Below are 21763 nucleotides of genomic sequence, written 5' to 3' on the forward strand. Positions count from 1 at the left end.
CCTCTCGCTGCCTATGTGGCCGCCTGTCCGCCAGGGGGCAGCACGCTGCAGCGCCGCTCCGTGCCCGAGCCCGTCCCCGCTGCCGCTGTTCCGCCCGCGGCGGCACCTGCGCGTCCCATGGGGCTCCACCCCCTTCCCCGAGCTCCGTGCCGCCTGCGGCTCTCCGTCCCGCGGCCTCCCGGGTCGGAGCGGCCGCGGGTGCCGCGGCGCTTCATGGGGCAGCCCCATCCTGTCCCAGTCCGGTCCCGTTTGCCGCCGGCGCCGTCCAGCCCCGGCTCTATGGTTTGCGGGCGCTCTGCCCCGCGTGTCTCTATGGCGGCGGCGGCCCCGCCCCGGGGCGGCCTGAGGCGGCCCCGGCCCCGCTCCCGGCCCGGCCCCGCTGCCGCCTGCGGGCTCTGGGGCCTGGCAGCGCCGCTCCGAGGCGCCGGGGCCGCGCCGGGACAACGGGGAGCCGCCCAGGTGGGTCCGGGGCCACGGTGCCTCCCAGTCCCCGAGCTCGGAGCGCGGCTCGTCCTGCCCGCGGGGCTCGGGGGCTGCGCCTGGGCCCCCTCGGAGAGGGACCCGTCTGCAGCGTAGCTGTTTTCCTTGTTTGTTCTCCTCTTTGCCAGGTCACCGGTACGCCGGTTCCCCCGGGCAGCAGCGGCCGATGTGGGAAGGCTTCGAGCGGCGTTTTGGGCCTGGTGGGCGCGGGGCGGGGGAAGGAGCGGCGAGGAGCCCGGAGCTGCAGCGCTGAGCCCGCGGAATCCCCCTCGGCACAGCCCCTCCGCGATCCTTCCAGCACCCCGAGCCGCGCTCCATCACCCGCAGCTCCGCCCGGCCTTCCAGGGCCCCAGGTAATGCCGGGCCCGGGCTCACACGGGAATTACGGTCCCAGCGAAGGGGAATGAAAGGCTGCAGCTCGTGGGCACAGCTGTTTTGCCTCATTCCCTGGAAAAACACAACTCCTCCCCGCCCAGGAGAGCTGCCTGGCTCCTCTTTGCCCGGGCAGGACCCAGAGCATGGAGTGATTTAGCAATAGGAGTTTATTGGAGCAACTCCTCTGGGGGGGTTCTGCCATCAGGGCTGGCTGCTTTGCTGGGGAAAAAAAAAAAACAAAAAAACAAACCCAACTGAATTAGGAATTGTTTCTCTTGAGCTGCTTGGCCTGGAAAGGCTTTGCTTGGGAGAAATGCAAACAGGAGGCTGGAATAAGGTTCTGGGATGGGGCCTGGTGTCAGGTGGTCAGTGTGAAACGTGGGGTGGGCAGATAATTCCCTTTGCTTCCAGGAAAATGAAGTAGCTGTGAAGCTGGCAGTGCCTGGGATGTCTTTATTAGCTCCTTAATTTCATTGAAATCCCACGTGGGGAAGGACTGGAAGGGGAATCTGGTTCCTGACAGCTGAGATCTGATGGAGTTGTCTGCAGGGTGAGGGCAGGAGCTCAGCAGGGAACAGCCAGTCTGCTTTTTGTCTCTGTGGTAATTAATAGTAATTAACTGAGTCAGCTCAGGCTGTTAAACTTTGCCTGTGTCCTGTCGAAGAGTTGCTGCCATCCTGGGGGATCTGGTTTGTCACCTGGCTTGTGCTCTTGGCTCCTCTGGCTCTGGCAGGGTCCTCAGGGCAGCTCAGCCTTTGCAGCATTCCTCTCTTTCTTGGTGTTCCTTCACTGCAGAGAGAACTGTCAGGTTAAAGGATCCCAGAGGATCAAAATCCAAAGTCCTTTCCCTCACTTTGGACTGTTGTGCTTCTGGCAGCTCCCTGTTCCATATGGAACAGAAACCTTGGTTCCAGCCTGGTGCTTCCAGAAGTAAAAACTGAAGGAGTGTGAGAAGCTGAATGTTTGAGGTGTTTTTAATAGAAAACACCATTTATTTTCCAGAGGAGCTGGACAAACAGGCTGGAGGGCTGGAGCAGGGCAGGGAGGGCAGCAGGGTCATCCCATGCCCTGGAGGGTTTGGCTAAAAGCTGATGAAAGCTTCCAGATTTGTGGGGTTTCTCCTTTCTTAGATGTTCCCATTGCTGAAACTATTTGGCCACTCATTTTTTCACCATTTCCTTTGCCCAGAATGGGGACTGTGGCTTTTCTTCAGAGAGGTTAAACCCAGTTTTGTTTCCTTGAAATGTTTCTTGTGAGACAAACTGCAGTGTTAGGGTTAGGGTTAACCCCTTTGAAACCCAGCCTTCCTTTCTGCTCCTTCCACAGCATCTCCTGTCCTTTCTCTCCAGAGACTGATGGGAATTCCTCAAATCACAATAGATGTGAGGTTTCTGCTTTTCCCTCCAGCACTGTTCTCTCCTTCACCCTGTGGGTCCTGTGTCACTCACCATGTGTGTTTATGCACTGAGCATTTAATGTCTGCTCCCTCCTGCCCTTTCCCTTTCAATTCTGAGGGAAATTTTGTCTGGAATTCTCTCATTTCACCGCTGCCCAAGTGTCTGGACCACATAAAGCATAAAGGTAGCAGGAGGTGCAGGAAGAGGGTTTGCTGTTCATGTAGCTCATCCAGCTGTTAGCTCTGATGAAACAACAAAAATTATAAATCCTCCCTAATCATACAGATTTTTGAGGGTTTAATGCCTCTTAGTTTTAGTATCTCTTTGAAAGATTGAATTTAAGGCTCTCACTGGGCTGCCTGTGGTGTTTTCTTCCAGGAACAGCAACATGAGATCTCCCTGATTAGGTTTAATTATCTGGGTCACTTCCCATTACCTGTGTTAATTTCCTTCTCAGTTTTGATATTGGGAGAGAAGGAGATAAAAGAAATGTGTGTGGAAAGATCAAACTAAGGCTGGAGCTGCCCCAGGCACAGGCCATGTGCTGATGGATTTGTGGGTGAACCTTTTCCTGGTATTTTGTGTCCTGTCTATGTGTGCAAGCAAGATTCCTTCTGTGTTCCACCCCTCACTGGGATAGTGGATCCAAAAGCCAAACTGGACAGACTTTGCCTCTCTCAGATAAACTTTGTGAATTGTTGGTTAAGGGATTTAAATAATTTCTCTAAGATTTTAAAGCTGATAAAAATCAGGGGCAGCTCTTGGGTTTTGTAGCTGTAGGTTTTCTTCTCTTGGTTATGAGATTTGTATGTCAGACGGGGCTCATTCCTCTTCCTATAGCAGATTTTCAAAGCTGGGCAGCAGGAACAGGAACTGGATATCTTGGAAAAGGAGGCTGGAGCCAGGGGGTTTGGTCTCTTCAATGAGAGATAGGACAAGAGGAAACACCCTCAAGCTGTGCCAGGGGAGGTTTGGGTTGGATGTTGGGAAAAATTCTCATGGAAAGGGCTCTGTGGCTGAAGTGTGTCAGTGTGCCTTCATCTCAAACCTTCTCTTCAAAAACGTTCCCACTTTTTCTCCCTAGGGATGTCTGCATTCTTTTATCCCTGCTTAACAAGTTGCTGCTGGGAATGTGGCACCTCTGTGGATTTGGTTGTTATCAGCAGCTTTTGAGGTCTCTGTAGAGCAGAAGCAGCGTGGACAGCCAGAGCTCCAGTGCCTGGACTCTCCAGATAAGAAAATGAAGGAAAATCAGAAGTCTAGGATAAGAAATGCTTTCTGAGCCTGTGTCTTATCCAGAGAGACCACATTTCACTGCACTTCAAAGTGCTGTTAAAATCCTGCTTAGACCTGGCCCCCAGAAATTCATAAACATAACAAGCATTTAGACTGAGGCATCATCTCCTAAAACTTGTCAGGTTTTTGCCCTTGCTCTTCGCACTGAAAAGTTGTTACAAATTTCCCTTGGAGAAATCTTGTAATCTCTATTCTAAAATTAATCACGGTGGTTTCTCCTCCATGCCAGCTGTGTTCTTCACCAGCAGCAGAGATCTTCCTCCTCCTCCTCATTGTTTTGCCTACTTTTTCTAGAACTGACCTAATTACCAGATTCCTCTGTTATTGCTTCCCTAACCAAGGTCACTTTGCTTCCCTGATTGCTGCAGTTCCATCCAGGAATGGTGAATTCAAACTGGGAGTGCTGGAGGGGGGACAAGACCTTCAGAGATGAGGCTTTGCCACTGTTTTGCACAAGAGTGTTGAACACAGCTGTCTCTCCTGGATTGGTTTTGCCTGGTAAATCACAGAATCATGGAATGGCTTGGATTGGAAGGGACCTTAAAGCTCATCCCATTCCACCCCCTGCCATGGGGACACATTCCACGAGCCCAAGTGGTTCCAAGCCCCAATATCGGCTTGGCCTTGGGCATTTCCAGGGATTCAGGATCAGCCACAGCTTCTCCAGGCTCCCTGTGCCAGAGCCTGCCCAGCCTCACAGAATCCCGGCATGTCCTTTGTGTCTCCTCAGGGCTGTGTCCTGGTGGGGTTTAGGACAGAGTATCACATCCAAGTCACCTTGTCCCCTGTCTCCTGACCGCCAGGATGTGGTGCCAGAGGCTGGCGTGGCTGCTGCGGGGGCGACACGGGAGCACCGGACATCGCTGGCCGTGGCTGCCGCGGGGCCCCAAGCCCGTCCTGGCTGTCCCGGCACGCTGCCGCCCCACGGCCCCGGCATCCCCCTGCTGTGCCTGGCAGCTGCACCGAGACCATCTCGGTAGGTGTGCTGGGTGAGGGTGCTCCTGCTCGGCGTGGGACAGCAGGGAGGGATTCCACCCTGGCTCCCTGGGATGATGTGTGTTTTTCTTCTGAAACAGCCTGTGTTAGAGGGATGCACACTGGGGGCTGTTTCATGTTCCCTGCTGGAGTTCCCAAAGGCAGGATGGAACAGCCTTGTCTTCTATGATAAGTGAGGCACTGCTAAATAAATAATCAAATCCAGGGATTTCTGAACAAAAACTGTCTGAGCTATGCCCTGTCAGGCACCATTTTCTGTGCCATGCTGCCATGCTCAGGCTCTCCTTGGCACAGCCCCCTTGGCTCTGGTATGTGCCTACCTCTGCTGCCCCACCTTGTGCAGGGTTGGCAGCTGAGGCCAGTGAGATCTCAGTACTCCGAGTCACTTACAAGCAAAGAGAATTGCTCAGCATTGCACACAGTGGCTCCAAAGCAAAGGAGCCAGGCCTTTGATAAGATCCTCTGCCAGGTCTTCCTCTTGTGACAATTTATGTCAAGGGGAACCACTGCATCCCCTGTAATTGGGATGATAAGATGTGGGCTCTGGGCTTCAATTCTTGGCTTTGTTTGTCCTCCCCATTACCCCAAAGCCTCCTCTGCTCCCATCCCTGGCAGAGCTGAGGTACGGCAGCACCGTGATGCGCCTGGATTTCGTGTGGCTGCGCGACCACTGCCGCTCCGCCTCCTGCTACAACGCCAAGACCAACCAGCGCAGCCTGGACACGGCCAGCGTGGACCTGGCCATCCAGCCCCAGGCTGTGCGCGTGGACGAGACCACGCTCTTCCTCACCTGTGAGTCCTGAGCGCCTGTGCCCTCCTGTGCCTGCTGATGGACAGCATTACCCCAGATCTGCATGTCTGGGAAGATACTGAGCCGTGAGCAGGTTTTAAACACTGATCTCGCTGTTAACACACCTCTGTGTCAAAGTGGTGTGGTTTTCCTGCCCCAGCCCTTCTTGTGTGTATGCAGTGTCCAGGTTGGTCAAACTCCCCCGGCAGTGCAGGTGGTGACCAGGTGGAGCATGACACAGTTGCTTTTCTTTTCCTTCTCTGTTCTGTGTGAGCAGCTGTCAGCCCTGCTCACTGTGCCCATTCTCTGTCCTCTTCACTTTCCCAGCTGCTTTCTTCCTTTTGGTGGGGCTTACTTTTATTTGAAGGCTTGACTTCAGAGCTTTGATTGTCCTTGGAGACCTGTCAGTAAAGGCCAAAACCACTGCAGATGCAACTGTTGGCTGGGAATTTGGAGAGGGTTGCAGCAGCTTCCCTGAATTTGGAGTTGTGGCAGCAATGACACCTTTAGGACTCGTGGCCTTTCAGGTCATATGTTGGGTGGCAGCAGGGTGCAAAGGACCCATCCCCAGACAAGTGACAAGGGTGAGAGCTGACAGGTGCCACGATGTTGGGCTGTTCAGTAGGATTTTGGTGACTGTGCCCTTGTTCCTGTGCCAGGGCCGGATGGACACGTGACACGGTACGGGCTGGAGTGGCTGGCGAGGAACAGCTACGAGGGGCAGAAGCAGCAGGTCATGCACCCCCGGATCCTCTGGAATGCTGAGATCTACCGGCAAGCCCAGGTCCCATCCATCGACTGCCGGAGCTTCCTGGAGACAGACGAGGGCCTGAAGGAATTCCTGCAGAGCTTCTTGTTGTACGGGATTGCTTTTGTGGAGAATGTCACTCCCACCAAAGAGGACACAGAAATCTTGGCAAAGAGAATCAGCATAATCAGGTATCTGGGCTATCCTGGGAAGGATAAACTTGTTCTCTTTCTGTTTGGAAAGCTGCTGCCCCCTTGTCCTGTGTTATGTGTGGCATGGCCTGGTTTGCAGACAAATGTTCTGGCTTCTCCCCTGGACCTGGGATGGAGGATCCCACTGTGGGATCCAACCTCCTTTATGGAAGAGCTGTGAATCACTCAGTCATTGAGCTGCCCCAGAGCATCCCATGACTTTTGTGACAGTGGGACTGTGCAGAGAGGAGGGACTGAAGGAAGTGGGTGGCTGGGAAGAGCAGGGCTTTGCAAGGAGACATTTCCTGTTATGACTTGAGGGGTCGTGAGGGCAGCCTGGTCCTGGGAGCCAGGGAGATCAAAGACCAGCTGGAACTTTTGCTAGAGAAAAACAGTGAGAGGTGTTGGTGCTGAGTTTGTGCGAAGCACTACCAGCATGGCAGGCCAGGGGCTGAGCTCGGGGCTTTATCCAAGCTGTAGAAACAGTTTGATTTGCCTGGGGCTGTTGGAAAAGGAGGGATTCGTCGTAATGAACAGTCACTCGAAATGGAAACAAGGGGCTCCAGGGAATATCAGCCAGCTTTTGTCTGCAGGCACCCTTCCCCTGTAGCCCCTGAGTACTGTTTGGCCTTGCCTGGTGTCCCTTCCCTCCTGTGCGTGTTGGAGGGGAGGGATAGTGAAAATAGGATTCTGGGAAGAAGAAATTGAATTACTGGGCAACCCTGTGTGGATACAAGTAAGGGCTGGCTGCACTTAGACAACTCCTTGTGTCACTTCCGTGACTGGGGATGATGGCTGGAATGGAAACATCAGTGGTTGTGGAGGGGAGAAAAGAGAGAGCTGAACACCAGAAGAGGGATTAGAAGCACCATCCCTGACAATCTGAATTTTGTGAAGTTGTTCTGCTTTAATGACTCTGTGCATGGGACAGAGGGGAATAACTCAAGTGTAGGGGAGGATGTGCCTTACCCAGACACTGACGTATGATAACTGCCCATCTCTTTTCCAGGGAGACCATTTATGGCAGGATGTGGTACTTCACCTCTGACTTCTCCCGGGGAGACACAGCCTACACCAAACTGGCCCTGGACCGGCACACAGACACCACCTACTTCCAGGAGCCCTGCGGGTACGTGCTGCTGCAGGGACACCTTCCACTGCCCAGGCTGCTCAAAGCCCCATTCACCCTGTCCTTGGACACTTCCAGGAATGGGGCAGCCACAGCTTCTTTGGGTTTGGTTTTTGGGTGACACAGCCTTCATCCTGCAGCTCCTGAAGTCCCCAGACTCACAAGGTTTGGGATGCAGCACAGGCAGTTTTCTGCCTCCTCACCCAGCAAAACATGTGGGATTGGGTCTGGAGAAGCAGCAGGGACGGGTGGTGCATCACCTGGCCGTGTCCTCGGGCAGCACCTTGTGCCCAGGGGATAGGCAGCCAAGGTCATTCTCTCGGATTCTGTCTCCGTGCAGCATCCAGGTATTCCACTGCCTGAAGCACGAGGGCACGGGAGGGCGGACGCTGCTGGTGGACGGGTTCCACGCGGCCGAGCAGGTGCTGCGCCAGGCCCCGGAGCACTTCGAGCTGCTGGCCAAGGTGCCCCTCAAACACGAGTACGTGGAGAACGTGGGCGGCTGCCACAACCACATGATCGGAGTGGGGCCGGTGCTCAACGTCTACCCCTGGAACAACGAGCTTTACCTCATCAGGTAATGGCCAGGAGGCCTCTGAGGAGGACAAGGTGTTGTGGTGGTGGTGGTTTTTTAGAACATTCCATGGGCTCATCTTTGGTGAGCAGGGATGAAACCACAGGAACACCCTATGTTCCTCCTGCTTTAGAGGAGGTGTCAGCACCACTGATGCAAAGATGGGTGTCAGTGCTGAACTTCAATTTTTACTCCTGGTAGTCTCCCTTCAGCTCCAAGCTCTCATCTCATTCTATGTGAGATGCAGAAAAATTAAGCCCTTCTCTGGAGAAGCCCCTAGAAACTATCCTGGCACGCAGGGAACAGGGAGAGTGCAGAGCCATCCCTTACAAAGGGAACTTGGGCTGATTTTTGAAACTCCAATTCACCTCAGTTCTAGAGGTTGTCCAGCATTGCTTTGCACTTTCATTCTAAGCAAACCTCAGTCTTGCCATGTCCTTCCATGGAAAACCAGGAAGAACAGGCATACACTTGACAGTAAACTCCTCTTGCCCTCAGTGCTGTGTTCCCAAAGTCCTGTGCTGGCAGCACAACCTCTCTGGTCACCTCTGCAGCCTCCCTTAAATACCCACTAACCCCACAGGCTCCTGAGGTTCTCTGGAAGCACCTGGAGCTGTTTTGGGCAGTCTCTTGTCTCTCCTCTCCCTGCAGGTACAACAACTACGACCGTGCCGTGATCAACACGGTGCCGCATGACGTGGTGCGCCGCTGGTACCACGCGCACCGCGCCCTCACCGCCGAGCTGCGCCGGCCCGACAACGAGCTCTGGGTCAAGCTGAAGCCGGGCAAGGTGGGGCTGGAGCTGCATCCTCTAGGACTGCTCCAGGGTGGGACTGGGAGCTGAATCCCGTGGGTTTGGCACAGGGAGAAGGGCAGGGTGCTCTGTGGGTGTGCCGGTGTCTGGGCGCTGCCATATCCAGCAGTTTTCCTCATTCTGGGTGCTCCAGCGTTAACAGTAGTGCCTTCTGCATGTGTGTTTTTTCTACTGTCCTAAAGAAGCATGAGCTCCCAGGTGAGGCAGAGATGTTTAGTTCAAGCTCTGCCTCAGAGGAAAGTTAGTCCCAGTTTCCAGCCGCTGAAATGAGAATCCTCAGGAGCAGAGAGGCCAGAACACCTAATGTTCAGGCTTTCACTTCTTCCAAAAGAAATTACAGTTCTGAGGTTATGTTTGAGTCCTTACATGGGTAAGTGACACCACAGAGGCAGGTGGTTGGGGCTGCCCCATCCCTGGAAGTGTTCAAATCCAAGTTCCATGGGGCTTGGAGCAACGTGGGATAGTGGAAGGTATCCATGCCCATGGCAGAGGGTGGAACAGGGTGGGTTTTAAGGTTCCTTCCAACTCAAGCATTCTGGGATTCAGTGATAAGTTTGCCACTGTCTATTGCTGGTGAACTATTTCCTCTCCAGTAGAAAGGCAAAGAAATCCCAAAATGCGTTTCTGGGCTGCTCCATAAAGAGCTGGTGAAAATGTTGGATCCTGTGGAACAGCTGGCTGTAGCCTCCTCACCTGTGCCAGTGTGGAACAGGAGGCTTGTGCCCACTGTGGTACACCCTTACCTGCTCTTCCAGTGTCCAGGGATCCCCAGGGCCTGCCCTGCCAGAGGCTCCTGGCCCTGCCTGCTGTGGTTGCTGTCCTCCTGATGACCTTTTCCCTTTTCTGCAGGTCCTGTTTGTGGATAACTGGCGTGTCCTGCATGGCCGGGAGGCATTCACTGGCTACCGGCAGCTCTGTGGGTGTTACCTGACGAGGGACGACGTGCTGAACACTGCCCGCCTGCTGGGGCTGCAGGCCTAGCCCACCCTCCAGAGAGCCAGGGAGCCCCCAGTCCCTCCTCTGGGAGAGGCAGGACCCTCCCAGTCCCACTGCCAGGAGAGGTGGGCAGCCCCCAGTCTCATCTCCGGGAGTGGCTGGCAGCCCCCAGTGCCACTTTTGGGAGAGGCAAGCAGCCCCTCAGTGCTACCCTGGGAGAGGCAGGAGCCCCCAGCCCCACTCCACACCAGGCCAGGTGGGCTGGTGCCTCCCCAGGTGCTCCAGGCCCTCTGTGCCAGTGCCTCACCACAGCAAAGACACTGCAATACCTCAGGCACCTCCACCCTCTCCAAGCAGCTCCCAGGGCCTGCTCAGGCGAGGGGGCAGGTGGAAACCAAAGGTTGTGGTACCGTTTTTTGGGACCACACTCTGCCTTTGAGCACAGGCAGCTCTTGCTGTCCATGCTCCCAGCCTGGTCCTCCCAGCCAGGGTGGCTCAGTCGTGGTTAATCCCACCACAGTAAGTGTTCCTCCAAGCAAGTGCCTTCAGGATTCTTTGTTTGGCCTTTTTTCAGCTGCCAATTTCAGGGGATTTTCAGCAGAGCAGGATGGAAATCTCTGGGATCTTGTCTCTTATCACTGATCATGCAGCCAAGCTGCCTGAGAGAGGGCCTGGAGAGATCCTGGTGTACTTTGAGCATTTCAGAGAAGGTTTAGGTTAGAGAGGGGAAAGGGAAGCACCCAGATCTGCATGTTGGGAAGCAGAGATGATGATGTTAGATGAGGGATGGAATTCCCACTTTTCCTTGACTTCCAGTACTGCCATGCTGCTGTTCCTTCTGCCTGTGGCACTGCACTTGTGTTGAGGGCAATGCTCAGCAGGATTCCTGACATCCCCCCAGGATTCCTGACAAACTTCCCACCGTGCCTCCTCTTCCATCCTTTCTTAAGGAGTTGCTTTAAGGTCATCATCATACTCTTGTGCATGAAACTCACTCTTTGGGTGTATTTTTTCCCAAAATTCTCCTCCTCTGAATGTAACTCAGAGGTGCCTTTGAGCTCCTGGGAGCTGGGATCTGGCCTGCTGAAGTGCTACAGGATAAGGAACAAAAGCAAATCCTGCTGTTAGACATTTTTCATTCTGCCATATCTTTTGGGCTGTTCCCTCTGCTCTGACCAGACCTTGAAGCAGGGCTGGGCCCCTTCACCCCTGGCTGTGCTGTGTGAGGTGCTCTGTGTCCTCAGGGCAGGGGCAGTGCAGGCGCTGAACTTGCTGCTCTTGTTTAATCCAAACACTGAATGTAGAGATCGTGGTGCCAAGACACTCCTGAAATCTGCTCTTGCTGTGGGCTGAGCTCCCTGATGCTCCCAGTCCTGGTGTTCCCTCCCCAGTGCTTCCCATCCCCAGGGAAGCCCCTGGGAGTCAGCAGGGCTCAAAGGGATTTCTGAGCCCTGGTGGTGCCAGGGGAGCTGCCCCCTGTCAGGTAAAGCTCCAATGGCAGCCTTGGATCCTGGTAGGAGCCAATTTTAAAACTCAGCAGGAAAATCAAGCCCCCTCCAGCCAACCCCTTTCCATAGTGGAAGAAAAACATGAGGAGAGGTTCTGAGTTGGAGTCACAAGTTACTGAAGAAATCGCAATAATCACAATGATATTAATAAAAGATTGTACAAAATGAGAATGGTTTGCCCACAGAAAGGATATTTACCATCAAAAAGTGTCACCAGGACCCTGGGACAAAGGTGAGAGGTGGCAGTGGTGTGGCCAGGTGGAGCTGGGACCTGTGGGGAGACTCCCTCGAGTGAGTCCAGCAAAAAAAAGAGGGTCCCTCCTCTTCCACCTCCAGTTCTTGAAGGGGACAAAGCCACTCCCTCCCACAGCCAAGGAAAGAAAAAAGGGTTTTGCTTGCAGTGTCTGAGCATTCCCTGCTGGAAATTGCCCTCTTCCAGCGACGGGGGCAGTCCCTGTCCTGGGCGAGCGGGACCCTCGGGCTGGGCTGGCCCAGCCACGGATCCAGCACACCGTGTGGCATCCCCACACCGTGCCACATCCCCACACCGTGTGGCATCCCCACACCGTGCCCCATCCCCACACCGTGCCCCATCCCGCACACCGTGTGGCATCCCCACACCGTGCCCCATCCCACACACCGTGCCACATCCCCACACTGTGCCCCATCCCCACACCGTGCCCCATCCCCACACCGTGCCACATCCCCACACCGTGCCACATCCCGCTCTCCGTGCCGCTGCACGGGCCTCGCGCTGGCCACACGATGGCACAAGATGTCAGAAATTCGTGTTTCAAAACCCCCGAGCCCCATCCCGGGGCTCCCGGCGGTGCCGGTGCAGTTCGTGCCGCTGCTCTCTCTCCGTCCCTCTGGAGAAGCCCAGGAATTGCTGTTCAGAGCCTCTGAGGCTGTAAACGTTTTTTTAGGAGCTGTGGGATGTGGAGCAGAGGGCGGGAATGATGTGAGAGATCTGGAGAGCTCGCTCCGGGGGACCTGCGGTGCCTGCAGGACCTGGGCTGGTCTGAAGGCAGGCGAGGCCAGCGCAGCTGGTGGGACCCCGAGAGAGGCTGCAGGGTGTTGCTGTATCCCGGGATGCCCCGTTCCCATCTGCACATTCCAGGGCCCGGGTGGGTCCCCTTTGCCGCTGGGGCCGTCTGTCCCTCACCCCGCGCAGCCCGAGTGTTCCCTCCCACACGCCCAGACCTTCAGCCGCTTCCACTCCCCCATCCCTGTTTGCTGCCTTGTTCCCTGGTCCCGCAGAGATCCCAGTTCCTCCCTTGGAACCCCTCCCTTTGCTCTTGGCTCTGCAGTTCAGCCCCTCCTCCAGTTCTTGGGGCTCCCCAGAGGCCTCAGCCCTGCAGTGAAACCAAACCCTCCCCATTCACCTGCTGGCCACATTTTCTGTCCAGTGTCTCCCAGAGCTTCCCATTTCCCCCCAGTGCACTGCAGAGCCCTCTGCTCACTCCCAGCTCCCAGGATCGTGCAGGTGCAGCTTTCAGTGCATCCCCCTTGGTCCCCTCTGGTGCCACCAAGAGTCTTTGGACGCTCACAGGACTCGAATAAACCCGGGGGAAGCCGCTTCCAGCCCAGCTGAAAAGTGTTTCAGTTTTTAGCTTCCCTCCTCATTTGGAGCTTGGAGCAACCTGGTCCAGTAGAGAAGGGATCTCTTCCCATGGCTGGAGGGTAGAACGGGGTGGATTTTAAGGTCCCTCCCAACCCAAACCCATCTGGAATTCCATTATTTTGAGATAAATGTAACAAAATGAGATCCCTGAGTCCTGATCCCAAGAGTATCCCTCCCGTAAACGAAATTCCCTTTGCAGAAAGCCTGTGGGACGTAGATGAGCCCAGTACACCTCAAGCACCTCAAGGGGTGGAGGGAAAAGCTGCTCACAGGTGTTTTAGAGCCATACTGAACCCCTGCTCCCCTAAGAAACAGCCTGGGGGTGAGTTCCAGCTCTGCTGCAGGCTCTGGGAGAGGATTGAGCTGTGGGAAAGGGATGGGGATGGATCTTCTGGCCTCGGGGCATGAAAAGGACATGGGATGCCCCCGGTAACTTCTATTCCTGTGCCGGCAGAGCCCCCGGCGGGTCCCAGCGCGGCCCCGGAGCCACGGGCAGCTCCTTTCCCGGGGAGCGGGGACAGGAGCGGAGCTGCCGCCGCTGCCACTCCCGGGAAGCGCCGGGGAGGGGAATCGCGCGGAGGGAGAGCAGCCATCGGCAGGAACTCGGGCTGCAGCACCCGCGGCACCGGGAATCCATCCAGGGCTGCCCACCCGCCTGGCCTGCTGCCCTCAGCGCAGCACGACTGCGAGGCATTTGTGACATCGGGGCTGTCTGGGGCCGCTTTCCCGTGGCAGATGCTGCTGTGCCGTCCCGCGGAGCTGCTGGGCACCTCCTGGGTGCTCCTCGCAGGTAAGGAGCCCCGCGCTGGGCTGGGAGCCGCTCCAAAGCCCTCTGGAGCCGAGCGAGGGCAGCTCTGGGCCGGGCGTTCGGTGGGTGAAAGGTTTAACCTGGAAGGCAAAGGCGTGTTTGCCCAAGGAGAGAGGAGGTGGGAGAGCCACGCACAGCTCCGGGGATAAAAGTCTGCTGCAGCCAGGTTTGTAGTGGGGCTGGTAGATGTACTCACACATAAATATCTGTGTATGTGTTAGTATCTGTTTGTGTTAAAAATGGATATGTAAAAATATCGAATGTTTTTAAAATCACAAATTTTATTTCAGTTAAACTCGTGTGAGCATTTTCACTGTGCTCCTTTAAATAGTCACTGGCTGCCTTGAAACACAAACTATGGAATAACAGGAGGGTTTGGGTTGAAAAGGACCTTGAAGTCCCTCCCATTCCATCCCCAGGTTGCTCCAAGTTCTGTCCAACCTGGCCTTGAGCACTTCCAGGAATGGGGCAGCCACAACTGCTCTGGGCTAGATCCAAATGCACAAAGATTTTCAGGATGAGCATCTAAAACAGAAAGGAAGCCCGTTACCCTAGAGCTTGATTTTGGTATGGTGTCAGTGAGCTCTCAATGTCTGTAGGATGAGTTTTGGCCATTGCAGCTGCAAAAGATGAAGTATTTTCCTCTTTCATCAGCTCACTGTTCTGTTCTCTGTAAATAGTGTTTTCTCATCAGAAAAAAAAAGAAAATTTTTAGAGAATTTTTTTTCAGAGAATAAGAATTTTAAATCATTAAATTGTATTTTCTTCTTCCACATCTACAGTTTTGGGGCCAGGAGGGCATGAAAACAGCTGCCTTTCAAGGTTATAAGAGTGAGAAATTAAAATCACCTGATGATCTTGACTTTACCTGGATTGTCACACTTATTTTCCCTCCCACCTGTGCTGCACCATCCCCAGGGAGCAGCAGGAGTTTCCAGGGCAGTTTGCCTGGCAGCTGCAGTGGGAATGCAGGTGAACAGGTGCTTATCTGGGCAGGAGCTGAGACAGGGCCGAGAGCAAACACAGCCTGTGGGGATCCCTGGCCTCTGCCCAGCTCGGAGCCACGGCGGCCGGGGAGCCTCCCCTCCCTCCCCTCTCTCCTGGAATCCTCTTCACTGGGGATGGGGGTCTGGCAGCTGTGACCTTCCCACAGTGGCTCCTCCTTAAGTCCTTGAGCAACTGCCAGAGCCCAAGTTGTGACAAGCCCAGAAGTCTTGGGATGGTGGCTGCATCCTCCACTGTGGGGGACACGTGGACACCTTCAGCCCCAAACAAGACCAGGGATTTTGTGGCTGTCCATTCCTGGAAGTCTTCAAAGGCAGGCTGAACAGGGTTTGGAGCAGCCTGGTCCAGTGGAAGGTGTCCCTGAAGATGGCAGAGCTGGAATGAGATGGGCTTTGAGCTTCCTTCCGACACAAAAATCTTCCAGGGTTTTCTGAATTGGGAATGAGACATGGAAATTAGGTCAGTACAAAAAGGTCAGGTGGGAGAAGCTCATTCCACTCCTCTGCCATGGGCAGAGACACCTTTCCCCAGAGCAGTTGCTCCCAGCCTCATCCCTACCCCTCTCCTCCCTCCAGGGCTGCTGGTGTCGTTTCCTCCAGCTCTGGGAGCAACAGGAGCTGTCCACAGAGCCGCTGCTGTGGGATCCTCGGTGCTGCTCCCTGGGCTGGATAACAGCACCCACAGCAATTCCATACGCTGGGAATTCCTCAATGGCAGCGACCCCCTCCCCATCCTGCAGCACGAGGGGGGGGCCCACGCCCCAGCCATCCACGCTCCCTATGCAGGACGAGCCATTTTCCATCCATCCAACGGATCTCTGCTGCTGGAGGATGTCCAGGAAGGTGACAGTGGCACCTACAGAGTGACTGTGAACACAGGAGCCAGGAAGAGCCTGGAAACCCGGCTGGAAGTGCTCCGTGAGTGGCGGCTGTGGGAGGGAGCAGCGAGGTGGTGCACCCGAGCAGAATCTGTCTGTACATGGACCAAGAGCCAGGGCAAAGGGTTGGAGAAGGGATTTGAGCAGAGGCTGATGAGCCAGTCCTGAGCTTGCTGGAACCTGTCATGTGTGGACACAGCACCAAGAGATTTTGGAAAGAGATTCCCAACCTGTCCTAGGGGAGCAAATCTGGAAGTGCTGCCCAGTGAGACCTTGCAGGGGCCTGGCTGGGACAGAGGAAAAAGCTCCATCCTGGAAAGACAATTCCATCCCTTGTTCCCACACTTCAAAGCAGGGGTGGAGGGACTGGTGGGAGGATGAAGGGATGGCAGAGTGACTGGTGGGATGATGGAGGGACTAGTGGGGTGATGGGGCTGATGCAGGGACCAGTGAGAGGATGGAGGAACTGGGGGCGTGGTGGAGGAAGCAGAGGGATAATGGAGAGGAAGAGGGTGGGTTGCTGTGACTCTGCCACCTGCAGGGACCCTCCACCCAGCACTTTGCCAGGGGACAGCAGGCAGAGCCAATGGAGCTGAGGTTTCTGGAGAAGCCACCACCCCTCAAGGCCAGGCTGTCCCGTTTGCCCTCTGCAGGCACCAGCTGCCACCACAGAGAGGAGGCACTTGAAACAGCCACAAGTCCCTCCTCAGCACTGCTGCCAGCAATTCCCTTAATATTTGCTCTGACTTATCTCACCAATCACGCCATGGCCATAATGCCACCGCAGCCCTTCACCACCCACCTCTCCTTCCAACCACACACGATCCGAGTGGCATCTGCTGCCTTCTCTGCTATTTTCTCATTTCCTGATGCATTTCAAATTGCTCCATACTTAGCCACGTCCATTAAAGCAGTGATTCAACTGGGAAAAAAAACAGTCCTAGAAAGCACATCACAGGATGGGCTTCCCAAGGGAAAGGCACCAGTGACCATGCTGTGGCTGGTGCTGTGGTGACAATTGCAGCCCAAGGGCCCATCAGGGATGCTCTGGGTCACATTCACTGGCACAGATTCCCAGAGAAGCTGTGGCTGCCCCTGGATGCCTGGAAGTGTCCAAGGCCAGGTTGGACAGGGCTTGGAGCAGCCTGGGATAGTGGAGAAACCTGTCCATGGTAGGGGGTGGAATAGGATGAGCTTTAAGGTCCTTTTCCACCCAAAATATGTTGTGATTCTATGTCTGAGAGAAGTGCTGGGGTCTCTGTTCCCTCCGCAGAGCCTGTGTCCCGCCCTCAGCTCCAGACCAGCAGTCTCCTGGCTCGGGCCACTGGCCAGGTTGTCTGTGAGGTGGCAGAGGGCAGAGTGGACACCATCACCTGGAAGAAGGATGGGCAGCCCCTTCTCCCAGACAGAGTTTCCCAGCTGTCCAGAGGCCGCAGTGCCCTGTACCTGAGGCCAGCCAAGAAGTCGGACTGCGGCTCCTATTCCTGCAATGCCAGCAACGGGATCAGCTGGCAAGAAACGTCCCTGGAGGTCACCATTGAAGGTCTCACCCCTCACTCCTCCTGCCCTCCACCATTCCCTGGGGATGTCTCAGTGATTCTATCCGCTCCCTCAGCCTCCATCCCCCACGGTCTGGCTGCCTTCCCCACGAGGTGGTGCCCACATGCTGCTGCCAGGAGTTGCCCATCTTGGGATGACCGGCAGCAATTCCCAGCCTCTGATCCCACCAAGGCACAGTCCTCGGCAGAAGATTGGCCATTCCCTCTTGGGGCAAATTCAAAATGATGGCCCTTGGCCAAGGTGATGCTGAGCAGGACATGGGCAGGAGGGTGGCCCGGGAGCCTGTGGGGAGCACCCACCCCAGGCTGGACATTGCATGGAGTGTATTTGGCCACCAGCTGGCATAAATGGAATCTGTCCTGATGATGGAGGATCCCTGCAGCCACCAGAGCCAGGGGGCTGGTCCTGCTGATATCCCATCTCCTGCCCCTCGGGGTTGCTCTTTTCCAGGTCTCTCCGGTCGCTTGAAGCACACCCTGAGGATGGCGGTGATCGCTGTGGTCTTTGCTGTTGTCTCAGCGTGGGGATTAATTATTCCCGTCTGCCAGTCCGAAAAGCTCAGGATAAGTGAGCTGGGGGAGCGGGACCCAATTTCCCTTGTCTGGTGGGGGAGACTAAAGAGCATTGCTCTGGGAACCCCCAGATCCTGGGATATCCCACAGCATCTGGGTGGGGACAGACTGCACCCCACCCTGAGGAAGGGGTGATGGCTGGCACGGGATTCCAGGGTGTCACGGCGGTCACCCCCCTCTGCTCTGGGTTTTTAGGGGGGGAGCTCTGGAGATGGCTCAGCTCCTACACCTGCGGGCTGGTGTGCATTGCCTGCATCCTGGATGGCACCGCTGGCATCCTCTGGATGTGGGAGGAAGGTCAGAGGGGGCTGTGGGGAGGTTTGGAGGGAGGGGGAACAGGCCCCATGGGAGATGCAGAGTCCAGTGGGGCCCAGAGAGGAAGGCACTGAGGGACAGGGGAGTCATGCCAAGGAATGTGGGGGACAGACCCATCCAGAGCAATACATGATCCATGTGTGATCTCCATGTGTGATCTCCAGGTCTGGGGGAGCCTGGACCACCACGTGCATTACACACCCCCCTGAGACAATTAATACAGTTATTCCCCTTTTCCCAGTGCCCTTTCCCAGGATGAGTCCCAGCAGGAGAGTAAAATGATCAGAGAATGGAGAGGCTGCAAGGAAATGCTGGAAGTCAGAGGAGGGTGGGGAAGGGATGTAATGCAGAGTTCCCAGGTGTTGAAGGGGATGGGCAATGGAACATCGGGGTCTCTGCCTTGTCCCGTTGTCTTTCAGGCCCTTCTGTGGCTGTCATACTGCCTGAGATCACCCTCAGCTACCTCACTGTGGTGACCTTCCTGGGTGCCACCACCGTGATTTTCCAGCCTACAGATTTCAGCCACCTGAAGAGCAAAAAGGGTGAGCGGTTGCACCAAGGATGGACCAAACTGGTCCACAGGGAGGTTATTCTGCCCAAAACATCATCCCTAACGTTTTAAAATGAGAACTCCTGAGCTGACTCAGGCTGGTGGATCCCTTACCAGTGCCTGGGTGAGGCCAGCCCTGCACCCACACCTCTGGGCACTCTTCCACATCTCCTTTTCCTTTTGCTCTGCAGCACAGCGCACCATGGGCTACGCCGCGCCGGGGGCCGTGGTGGCCGTGGTGCTGAGCAGCACCTTCCTCATCAAGAGCATCTACCACCGCCACGGTGAGCAGAGATCCTGCAGGCACCGCCCCAAGAACACAGCTCATGTAATCCCCGCATCCCTTCAATTCAGCTGCCAGGCCTCCAAAAACAAACCCAGCAAACCAGGAGGTTTGGGGAAGTGAAATCTTGGCAGGAGCAAAACTCGGCTTCAACATCCTCCACCTATTTTATTTTGTATTTTTTGTGTGTTTGTGCTTTCATGGTGGCAACCTGCCTGTCTGCTTTCCCTGCCCCTGCTGTTTTCTCCGGCGGCAGAAGAAGGATGCACGGAGCTCCTGGACGTGACCGTCCTGGTGTGCAGCGCAGCGGCCGTCTCGGCCCTCCCGCTCCTCGCCATCGGCCTCTGCTGTAAGTCTGCTCCTCCTTCCTCTCCCGCCCCCCAACGCCTCACTGAACCCGCACGTCCAGCAGCCCCAGGAATTGGTTAAAAGTGGGGTGGCTTTTGTGAAGCCCCCGTGTTTGATGGTTCCCACTGATTGTTTCCCTCCCCTGGGAAGCCCCAGGGACTGCATCCCAAATACAACCCCCCAGGGACTGCATCCCAAATACAACCCCCCAGGGACTGCATCCCAAATACAACCCCCCAGGGACTGCATCCCAAATACAACCCCCCAGGGACTGCATCCCAAATACAACCCCCCAGGGACTGCATCCCAAATACAACCCCCCAGGGACTGCATCCCAAATACAACCCCCCAGGGACTGCATCCCAAATACAACCCCCCAGGGACTGCATCCCAAATACAACCCCCCAGGGACTGCATCCCAAATACAACCCCCCAGGGACTGCATCCCAAATACAACCCCCCAGGGACTGCATCCCAAATACAACCCCCCAGGGACTGCATCCCAAATACAACCCCCCAGGGACTGCATCCCAAATACAACCCCCCAGGGACTGCATCCCAAATACAACCCCCCAGGGACTGCATCCCAAATACAACCCCCCAGGGACTGCATCCCAAATACAACCCCCCAGGGACTGCATCCCAAATACAACCCCCCAGGGACTGCATCCCAAATACAACCCCCCAGGGACTGCATCCCAAATACAACCCCCCAGGGACTGCATCCCAAATACAACCCCCCAGGGACTGCATCCCAAATACAACCCCCCAGGGACTGCATCCCAAATACAACCCCCCAGGGACTGCATCCCAAATACAACCCCCCAGGGACTGCATCCCAAATACAACCCCCCAGGGACTGCATCCCAAATACAACCCCCCAGGGACTGCATCCCAAATACAACCCCCCAGGGACTGCATCCCAAATACAACCCCCCAGGGACTGCATCCCAAATACAACCCCCCAGGGACTGCATCCCAAATACAACCCCCCAGGGACTGCATCCCAAATACAACCCCCCAGGGACTGCATCCCAAATACAACCCCCCAGGGACTGCATCCCAAATACAACCCCCCAGGGACTGCATCCCAAATACAACCCCCCAGGGACTGCATCCCAAATACAACACCCCAGGGTCTGCATCCCAAATACAACACCCCAAGGACTGTATCCCAAATACAACGCCCCAGGGACTCTATCCCAAATACAACACCCCATCTTGGTGCCTCTCACACCTTCTCCTGATCTGGGGACAGATTTGTCTTTTGCACATCACACGATGGGCTGCAGCAAGGATGGTGATGTCTCTTGGATGGACAAAGCCAGGTAGGTCCTTTGTTCCTATTTTCCACATAAATTCTTATTTTCCACATGAAATTGTACATCTTGAAGCAAAAGAAGCAGGATATGGACACTATCCTGTGTTTTAGTTTAAGGCCCAGACCCCAGGAAAGATCCAGCCCAGCACTGCCCTCCAGCCCCTAGGTTCTTGATGGGTTCAGGGGGAGGCTCTGGTGGGGTCCCCATCCAGCAAAGCACTTGAGAGCCCACTCAAAACTCCCCTTATGGCCTCAACCTGAACTTTTTAAACCTTAATTCCTCCTGGATTCATAGATTAACAGAATAGGTGAAAGGGAATTCTAAGATTATCCAGTTCCACCGCCTGCCCTGGGCAGGGACACCTTCCCCTGTCCCACGCTGCTCCCAGCCCCAGTGTCCAACCTGGCCTTGGACCCTGCCCAGGGATCCAGGGGCAGCCACAGCTGTTCTGGGCACCTGTGCCAGGTCTGCCCACCCACACAGGGAACAATTTTGATGCTCAGCATGTTCCCCCTCCTCTTCCTTCCAGGTCCTTCGAAATGTCTCAGCCAGGCACCAAGGACACCATTCCCTGCTGAGATCCATGGGGGTGTCTCTCACTTGGCTAAGCCAGCCCAAGCCTTTCCCCAGGTTTAGTGGGTTCAGGGATCTCAGTTTTGGTTCCTCTGTGATCTTCATAATAAATGTCCACAAAATTAACCTGAGTCTGACTTTTTAAATAATAAATCACACCCAGGGGAGGGCCAAATGCACATTTCCCCCTTTCTTTCTGCAGAAAACCAAAGCCTTAAGTAGAGAAGCCCTTTTAGCAGCAGCTGCAGGAGTCTCCCACTGATTTATCTTTATTTAATGTTTGTTTACAACAATTTAGAGCTATTTGTGTAAGATATACCTGGGAGTAGCATGACATACTTTTCTGGGAGTAACCCTGTAGTAACTTAAAATAGATTCTGGCTTTACCAGTAGTAAAGGTGGAGGAAGGACATGAAGGCACAAAAACCATGGTGGGAGGAGGTAGATGCTGTCAACAGCTCTTCCTCAGATCCATCCCACAGCATCTGACACACTCTGGGATTTATTTCCTCCATGAATTGTACTCAGCCTGTGCCAGGGGCTGTTTGTCCTGGCTGTCACAACGCACTGAGGTGTTTCCTGCAGCCTGAAGGAGTCTTTCCCAACCACAAACAGCTGCTGAGCACAGCCCTGCACCCAAAGGCCCCAGATGAACCCCAGACCTCCCCGAAAACCCCCCTGGGGCAGCTCTG

The 21763-nt window shown here is 55.3% G+C and overlaps 2 protein-coding genes across 3 annotated transcripts; both read left to right on the top strand.

The window, feature by feature from the left end:
• Positions 1–332: 332 nt before the first annotated feature.
• On the top strand, positions 333–11405 carry TMLHE (trimethyllysine hydroxylase, epsilon). 2 transcript variants are annotated; one of them, XM_039731195.1, is made up of 9 exons: positions 333–459; positions 609–833; positions 4279–4524; positions 5160–5336; positions 5994–6273; positions 7283–7402; positions 7743–7979; positions 8628–8766; positions 9640–11405. In XM_039731195.1, the coding sequence occupies exons 3-9, from the start codon at positions 4353–4355 to the stop codon at positions 9769–9771; spliced, it is 1257 nt and encodes a 418-aa protein (XP_039587129.1). In that variant the 5' UTR covers positions 333–459; positions 609–833; positions 4279–4352; the 3' UTR covers positions 9772–11405. The 2 variants fall into 2 exon arrangements, with proteins under 2 accessions (XP_039587129.1, XP_039587130.1); XM_039731196.1 differs by having other exon boundaries at positions 4352–4524.
• LOC120512601 (hemicentin-2-like) lies at positions 11221–21171 on the top strand. Its single transcript, XM_039731094.1, has 12 exons — positions 11221–11239; positions 13058–13180; positions 13313–13648; positions 15247–15588; positions 16822–17091; positions 17559–17675; positions 17876–17977; positions 18415–18537; positions 18737–18829; positions 19085–19177; positions 20435–20504; positions 21028–21171. The coding sequence occupies exons 1-12, from the start codon at positions 11221–11223 to the stop codon at positions 21074–21076; spliced, it is 1737 nt and encodes a 578-aa protein (XP_039587028.1). The 3' UTR covers positions 21077–21171.
• Positions 21172–21763: the final 592 nt, after the last annotated feature.

This window comes from Passer montanus, unplaced genomic scaffold, assembly GCF_014805655.1.
Source record: "Passer montanus isolate IOZ18808 unplaced genomic scaffold, ASM1480565v1 scaffold76, whole genome shotgun sequence".
NCBI classification, from domain to species: domain Eukaryota; kingdom Metazoa; phylum Chordata; class Aves; order Passeriformes; family Passeridae; genus Passer; species Passer montanus.